Source organism: Corylus avellana, chromosome ca6 (genome assembly GCF_901000735.1).
Source record: "Corylus avellana chromosome ca6, CavTom2PMs-1.0".
Classification (NCBI taxonomy): Eukaryota; Viridiplantae; Streptophyta; class Magnoliopsida; order Fagales; family Betulaceae; genus Corylus; species Corylus avellana.
The window spans coordinates 2,794,741-2,803,852 of NC_081546.1; the positions used below are offsets into that span (position 1 = coordinate 2,794,741).

General features: G+C 33.5%; 1 protein-coding gene across 1 annotated transcript; it reads right to left on the minus strand.

Annotated features, from left to right (window-relative positions):
* Nucleotides 1-5,796: 5,796 nt before the first annotated feature.
* LOC132185639 (transcription factor CSA-like) lies at nt 5,797-7,160 on the minus strand. Its single transcript, XM_059599401.1, has 2 exons — nt 6,913-7,160; nt 5,797-6,673 (listed from the first exon to the last, which is right to left on the minus strand). Exons 1-2 carry the CDS (start codon nt 7,070-7,072, stop codon nt 5,877-5,879), a joined length of 957 nt encoding a protein of 318 aa, XP_059455384.1. The 5' UTR covers nt 7,073-7,160; the 3' UTR covers nt 5,797-5,876.
* Between the last annotated feature and the right edge of the window lie 1,952 nt (nt 7,161-9,112).

A 9,112-nucleotide genomic window follows, 5' to 3' on the forward strand; every position in this document is an offset into this window, starting at 1 on the left:
GGAGTCTCGAACAAGTCCCGTGCAGGTTCCGGCGGGACCTTATTGGAAAAAAATATATATATAAAAAAAAAATATTAAAAATATATATATTTTCCGTGTACAAGGTAAACGCCATAAAATGTTTTCGACGGAAAATATTTTCAAGGAAAATGGCTTTTATGAAAATATTTTACGAATGAAACAATTTTATGTCGAAGTAAACGGAGCCTAATTTCAAAATCTTCTTCGATTCTCATATGAGAAATGCTAAGGGTAGAAAGTTTTTTATTAAGAGATGCATGATATGGAACTAATTTATTGAAGATAATCGATTTTTTTTTTTTTAACATATCTTATATTTTTCAAGGAGAAATTTCGCTTACCCTCCCATGTGTCACGTGTTGCAATATTAATTAACCTCAAACTATCAAACATTGTAATGAAGATATCTCATCTTTTTGCTCTTTTTAATTTCATCTATCCGCATTGGAATTTTTTGTTAAATCTTAATAGAGGATGTCAAAATGCCAAAATAACCTAATTTTTAAAAATTAAAAATAAAATAAAATAAAAATTTCCTGGTGACCTAGCTAGCCAATCGCAGATCTGGTTTGGAGATTTTTTCCTTTTTTTTTTCTTTTTTTTTTTAAAAAAAATAATTAATGATATATTTTTATCTCTTTAAATTTAAAGAGATATTTTACCTGGCGGTCATCCTCATTTTGGCCAAGGAAATGCTTGGAGACATCTGCCAGTAAGAAGGTGAGTGAACCACCCGAACAGGCGAACATGATGCCTATTTGAAAGATGCAAATATCATGTTCATGTGCACCGTATTTCATGTATCTATGAAAATGGAAAGAAAATTTTAGGATATGGGGCGAACGGGGGACAAACAGTGGTTGAGAAAAATATTACAACATTAGAAAATTGCATTTTTGTGTTTCATTTATTGGATTTTTTTTTCTTCTTCTCTTTCAACTGCTCTTTTTTTCTTATATTAGGAATATTAATAAAAATAATTTTTTATTTTTGACATGGTAGGTGATGTCATATGTTGGATACGTGGACATGATGTTGGTGTGCTTGTAACGTGACAAAGTGATTATGTGGCATAACCTCGATCATTAGTTACTTTTTTAGATGAAAAGCCAATGGTATGACTCATTTGAATGCCAATTTGTCTAATTGAAAATTATGAGTGTCAACTCAGTCCAGTTTTTTGGTTTTTGGCCAAAATTGGAACCGGAATCGAGGTACTTCAGTTCTTGAATTTGAGAAATTAGAACCGGGAACCGGGTCTCGGTTACCGGCCGGTTCCGGTTTTTACCCATTCCGGTAACCAGTTTTTTTTTTTTTTTTTGAAACCTCATGAAAAAATCATAAGGTTTCATTTTAGAAAATGAAAAGAAGAGGGAGAAGAGAAGAAAATGGAAAAAGAAAAAAATGAGGAGAGAGAGGAGGCTCTCGGAGTATGAAGAGGGAAAAAAAAGAAAGAAAGCAAAATAGAAATGAAGAGAAGACACAAATAACCCCTTAATTGAACTATGACAAAAAAAGAATAAGGCCTAACCGTAAATCTACACCATCATACAAAAAGTAAGTGAGGTGAAATATCCAAAAACCCGGTCAAACTAATTCAAATTCATTATTTCCTTGGCTTTGCATATTAAAAGACAAAATAACCCCAAATCAAATTCATTATTTCCTTACTAATTAAACTAGGAGAGCTTAATACCAAAGGGCAAAATAATAATTTGGCGCCATCAAAGAAAAATTACTGTTATAGAGGCATTAGCTCTTTTGTATATTAATTTAATATATATATAAAATATTAAAAAAATTATTATTATATATAAATGCACCCGGTTCCGGTTTCCCAATTTTTATCGGGTGCCCAAAACCGGGACCTGAACTGGGGTCCCCGATTTTTAATTTTTTTGCAACCGGAACCAGAACCAGCTCCCCGGTTTTTGGGTTTCCCGGTTCCGGTTCTCCGATAATTTTTGACACCCCTATTAGAAACCAATGATTAAATTGAAATCATACAAAAACTAAAAATTTAGGTATAAATGTTTTCTTACCATCTTATGTAATATAACACATCTAGTGCATGCATGCATGTTTGGGATTAATTAATCTTGTGTGTAGTAAAAAAGGACAAAGTTTTCCTTTAAATTTGGTTGGAGAAATTTCCTTCAACCTAGTTTATAAAAGTGACATGTGTTCCTTGAACATGCAATATGCACATATTTTTTTTTAGTAATAGGGACAAAGTTGAAATATAGTTTATTAAAAACGCATGTGCATCTCACATGTTATTAAAAAAAAAAACAGATGTCACTTTTATAGATTAGGTTGAAGGAAATCCCTCCAACCCAGTTTGGAGGAAAACTTTGCCCAGTAAAAAATAGACAGAAATTTCTTCCAAACCGGTATGGAGGAAATATCGTCAAACCCATGTAAAATAGTGCTAAGTGTCTATAAATATTTAAAAGGCACATTACATTTAGTCTAAATTAGTAAACTGTTATTAATGAGGTTAAGAATTAAATATGCATTTTAAATATTTATAGATACTTGACACTATTTTACATGGGTTGGATGATATTTCCTCCATACCGGTTTGGAGGAAATTTCTATCCATAAAAAAATTTATTTGTAGATGTAGAGCTTTGCCAAAATGCTCTCCTACTAAAAAGTTATTTAAATGTTTGGTAACAAAACTTTGAAGCTATTACGATCGTTAACAAAACTTAAAAATTACTTTTAGAAGCAGAAAATGACAAAAAAGAACGTTTAATTTTGTTTCAAGTAATTTTTTTGATATCAAAAGGGTTAATATATATGAATCTTTTTAAATTATGTAATGGTTTAATTTCCTACTTTTAATTCAAATTATGTAGTTGGTGTCCATGACATCTTGTATTTTTGGCGCCTTCAAATATTTTTTGTATTGTACATATTAGACAACCTCATTAGCGGGTCATTTGAAATTTTAAGGAATCCAAATACGTAAGAATCCACCTCCAGACCTTTCTTGTCTCTCTTTCTCACATGTTATGAAAAATTGCTATCGGCGGAAGACATTGGGTGTTTTGACCTGATCAGTACAGAAGCCATTCTGCATTAATCATTTACTACAAAGACAAAGACTTTGTACGTCGATCTAAACCCTTTTCCAAGACTCACCAGCAGTACTGTAACATTGATATATGTATGCTTTTTGCACTTTGTTTTTCATCACTTATATTTATTTATAATATTGACTTACTAAAGCCCATGTCCATGAGGAATCACGACAGCAGCAAGTCTTTCAAGCCAATATATATGCTTCTCTGCAAGAATTAATATTAGAGCATATATCTATGTCTCGAGTTTTGCAGAAAATGTCAATGGCATTCATGGCCGTACTTTTTTGGCCTCTTCAACGTTAGGATTAACCAATCAATTATTTGAAGAATAAGCGCAAAAGGCCCGGCTCAAAGTCAAGGAGATGTGTTTGAACAGAAAGAGCTAGATAGGGAAGGAGAAGCAAGGTTAATTTGGAGGTGGATTCTTGGACTCCTACGTGTTTGGTTCCTTAAAATTTCAAACTTTTTGTGAGCATTACAGAAATTATAAGTAGAAGGAGAGTTCAACCATAGATAAGAATGTTTTTTTTTTTTTAAATATATATATATATATATGTGTGTGTGTGTGTGTGTGTGTGTGTGTGTGTTTCCTACATGTTAGAAGATACTTGACATTATTATGGTGGGTTTGAAGAAAGAGTAATGCTAAATGCCATCTTCATGTCCTCCCAAAAATAACGTGACTTTTAAAATTACAATCGCATCAAAATTTAATAATAATGATCTATTACAAATTATCTAATGGTAATTTTAAGAGTTATAAATCTTTATTTTAGCACTATTTTAGAGAAAATTTCTATCCGCAATTAAGGGAAGTATTCTTTTAATAGAAAATACGTGAAGATATTTGTTATAATGACCCGAGTTATAAATTATGATAACCCTTGCATATATAATTATAGGTAGTTTCTATTGGATATGAGAGAAGAGGCGTCAAAGTTGAACATGGTTGCCCCCTTTTTACATATATGTATATGTATATAAGTCATGGATGAAAACAAGAATTTTTTTTCTTGCCCTCGCTGACAAGAAAACGTTTCATCATATTCAACACAGAATGGGTCATTTCTTAACGCTTCAATCGTCTTCATTTTTCAAGTTAGAATCTCGAAGGGAAACAAATTATTGTACGTTTCACAAGTTTATCATTAATTAATAGTCTAGAGACGTAATCACTCTACTCTTTTGGCATATTCAAATATATCGGCCATACATGCATATGATGCAATGAATATGGCATCAGAAGAAAATCGCAGACATGGCTACTAAAGCTCAACATTTCTTGTGTAAGTGGCTCTTCTTTAAATTATTTGATCAAGCAATTAATTGAGCTGTCCATGACAAAAGGCAGCATTAAAGTGGAAAAGAAAATATTAAAACAACATTAATCACAAAGAAAGTCCAAAACTATGGAATCCCTACAGCAGACTCTTCATATGAATATTTGTGCAATATCGTTTTCTTCACCTCAAAACATTTTAGAAGATTATGGGTCATTTGAAACTTGCCATGGAAGTGAGCAGCTGTTATTGGTTTACGTTGCCGTGACTTTGTGCAAGTTAATGTTGCAGTGTCAGACTCGAAAAAGATTGATACCACACGTCCTTAGTGTTCTATTTTTTTGGAATGCATTGAAACTTAAAAAAAAGTCATCAGACAATTAAATACCCTTACAGTTATAATGTCAATGTTTGCTACCATGTTTGTAATTGACCGTTTCTTGATTGAGATTCTTATAATTTTTTTTAAAAAATAAATAATAATAATAATAGTTGCAAACTCTAGAATAAAATGTCACCCATCAAATCCTTTGCTAATACTTTGGTAAATTACGAAAGTTAAGTTTAGGAGGGGAGGTTTTGTAACAGCTATTTTGCCCCCACCGATTAGACAGCTTAAATTGATCATTTCCACGACATATAGATTCACAAACACACACTGACATATGCCTTTTATGATCAAGACCTGCAGGGAGAGCAGCCAAACCTTCATTCGAATCAATTGCATGGAATATTGGATGCAATTGCTTCCCTGTTGCCTTCTTTCCTACTCCTCGATCGGCAATGAGCCAAAGCTTAAGGGTGCAGACCAAGAGCAATCAACTTAATTCACATATATATTTATCAATCCCATCTATTATATATATATATATGTTACTTTCTAGAGCAGTTAAACATTTTTGTTTTTGGCATTTTAATTGAGGAAAAACGACAGGTGCCAATTGCACCATGTTGAAAGAGGTTAATCAAAAGCTACATATTTCCATCAGGACACAAGAGTCAATATTCTTAATTCCCTCAACTAATTACTAATTTCACTAACTAATGAGGCCAGAAAATGTTGTATGATCTTCAAATCTCTAACCTAGAGATCACTAAGGAATTACGACAGGTGCCAATTGCACCATGTTGAAAGAGGTTAATCAAAAGCTACATATTTCCATCAGGACACAAGAGTCAATATTCTTAATTCCCTCAACTAATTACTAATTTCACTAACTAATGAGGCCAGAAAATGTTGTATGATCTTCAAATCTCTAACCTAGAGATCACTAAGGAATTACCTAACACATAAATGAAACATATATATCTGCTAATTAACATGATGTAATAAATAGAAATGACTACAAAATTGCTAAACCAGCTCATCATATATATGCGATGCCAACAATAAGTGTCATAAGATGAATTAAAAAGGTCATGAAACTGCAACCATAATTAATATACTTTAAAAAGTTAAATAAAAAGGTTTTTCTTGTGATAATCAAGAAGAGATTCCCACACCAAGAAAATCAATGAAGGGAATATTGTCCTTGTGTTGCTCAATAGATTCATCTCCTTGCTCTTGCTCTGCAGGCAACATGGTCAACTTAGCTAATGCGGGCGAGTTATCGCAAAAACTCACTAACTGATCTCTCCGCCGGATCCTTCCATTCTGTTCATAATCATTACCAAGATTAAGGTAACCAAAGGGACTTGGAACAACCTTTGTGTAGTTTTGAAGTCCAAATGTAGCTGAAACGCGCGGCCGATAGCTGCCATGATACACAGAAGAAGCATTATTCGGATGATATCTACGAACATATTGGTTATTGGAACTAGATGAGTTGCTTGCTACTGTTGCCGCCGCCATTGAAGCAAAGTTCCAAGAAAGCGAACAAGTAGTAGTGGAAGGTGATGATGATGAATTATCCGCGAATAATATCCTTTCTTTACTGGGGTTTCGGAATTCAAAGAATCTGCTAAATTCTCCTTGAGACGATGCTGTTTTCCTTTCATGAAAATTGCTAGAGTTTTTAGAGTCAATATTATTGTAAACATCTTGATAAGTCCTCTTCCCGCATAGCTTCGATTGTTCTCTTTGCTTTCTTGCCATTATCACATGCCAGTGGTTCTTCACGGCGTTGTCGGTTCGACCGGGGAACAGCCTCGCTATTAGAGCCCACTTGTTTCCGTGAATCCGATGAGCTGCAAGAAGCCTTTCTTCCTCCTCTTCCGTAAACGGCCGTCTGTTTATTCTAGGGTCAAGTTGATTAAACCACCTCAATCTGCAACTCTTCCCTGCATATTTATCCACAAAAAACAAAACAAAAAAAAAAAAAAGTGAAAAACCTATTAGACTATCAGTCGACACAGAAAGAGAGAGAGAGAGAGAGAGAGAGAGAGAGAGAAATTTTTTTTCTTCTGGGTCATGAATCATCATGATGTAAGAAATTAATAAGATCAGATAAATCCCAACCGTTGAATCTAATCTAGTAAGATCCAAGAGAGAGAGAGAGGGAGATTGATGAATATGATACCGGATCTTCCTTGAAGCTTCTCTGCAATCGAGTTCCAGTTTTGTGCGCCGTACTGGTCGACAAGTTGCCGGAGCTTTTCATCCTCGGCGGGCCTCCAGTGTCCACGTGGGCAAGTACCACTCTTGGCGTCGTCACTAGAACCGGCACCAGAATCCTCCATGGAAGAAGCGAGGGGCGGAGGTGAGAAATAAATAAAAATTAGTTAGTTGTTGGAGAGGAAAAAAGAGAGAAGTGGAGAGGAAGTATGGATAGGAGTAGAAGAAAGGAGCAGCAACAGAATAAGAAAGTGGGGGAGGTTTGGTTTAGGGTTGTGGATGGGAAGTCACTTTTGTTGGTTTTACACGACACAATTTTTAGCCTACATGCATATGTAATCTGTACAGACTCAGCCAATCCCCCTTTTTCTCTTTTCTCATTGGCTCCTCTACTTTTCTCTATATATATTCTCGCTAGCTCTTATATATATATATATTAATATATTCTAATTAATTAATTAAGCCACGGTACTACGTTAAATCAAACCCAGCACCTTATTGTTTTTATTAAAGGGACATTTCTCCTATAGTACTGCAAAATTAATTAAGAGCTTTCCTAATTTCTTTCATTTTTTAATTTATATATATTAACATTAATTAATATATAATTTAACATTATGCATGCGAATTGGGTTTATGTTGTTTTGAATTAAGCTTTATATATATATATAGCATTAATGCCACATATATAAAAGTTGTTCTTCTTTTTGGCACTAGTAAATAAGTCATTAATTAAACTTTGCTGTATATTTACTCATTATGGTTCTCAGTGGAATTGAAGCCGTTTAATTATCTGGCAGATGGACTAGCAGTAGCAATCCTGCATTAACTAGTGTAGAAGAAGCTTAGTCATCTTAAGGTTGTCATTTACCTTGATTTGTCAAGAAGATAATGTTATGACTAAGAGTGCAAGCTATATTAATGTATCCACGTACATGTGTCAGCAGATAATAACTAGCTTTATATAATGGAATTTGTCTCGAGATATTTAATTTGGCCAAACAAAAGGTTAGAATGACCTGTAAAAATGCACAATTTAGGTTCAGATTTACATAAACAACAGATTTTGTACTCAAACTATATATATAGATGACATCTTATTAATTTTAACCTGATTGTCCTGTAAAATTCTTTCTTACTTTTTTTCTTTTTTTTTTTTTTGTAATAGATATATAATTACATTGACATTAACTTGATATATAACAAAAAAAATTAATATTGCAAAACTCCGAGTTCATCTGCCCGCTTCTCGGGCCAACAACAAACAAAAAAAACAAAAGTGGGCAACGATCAATGCCAATAAACTTCAAACTATTGAAAATAACGTTAAATAAATAACTTGGTCCATAAAGAGAGTTGGAGCTGGAGCTGGAGCCGGAGCCGCCACAAGGGCGGCTTGAAGGGGGTCAAATAATTGTTGAGTTATGTGGTACATTCTACATTATTTGGTTGTTATGGTAAATTCTGGGTGCAGGGGTTGACCTTGTGATCAAATCCAAATAAGTTGATAAACATTCTTGTACGAAAGCCAAAAAAAAAAAAAAAAAAACTTTAAGAAACAAGAAAAGAGTTAAAAACAAAAAAAATTACTGGACTTGTTCATGGGTTGAAGGAGAAGTTGTGAGGGTAAGCCAAATGCCGTGCGAGTCCAGCATCAAGAAAAGTATGGGTAAACCGACTTCCTTTTTCCATACTTCCATGCAGATGGCTAGTCAGAGAAAAATATTCAAATTAAACAATATTTGCGAATAAATATTAATTTGTGTTTTCTTAACTGATTAAGATTTCATACCCCACGAAATCAAACACCTTTCTTCCCATCTAAATATTCTTAAAATAGATTTTCTATTAACATCATCAGCATTAATCAATTAAACTATACATCACTCCCCCAGTTGGTATTAAATCGGTATCTAATTCTAATTGGTGGACGTGCCAATCCAACAGGTCCATCCTAGCAAACGGAATTTCTTTTCTTTTCTTTCTTTTTCTTTTTCTTTTTCTTTTTTCTATGTTTAATTCTCAGGGGATTTGTAGTTGGGCAACGGAAAATAAGGTCCACTTGATTAGTCAATCTAAATCATTTTGATCATACTTATGTTAATTAGGTTTGATTTTTGGAATGCCTTGGACTCCATCAATAACAGGTTGGTTTTGGGTAACCG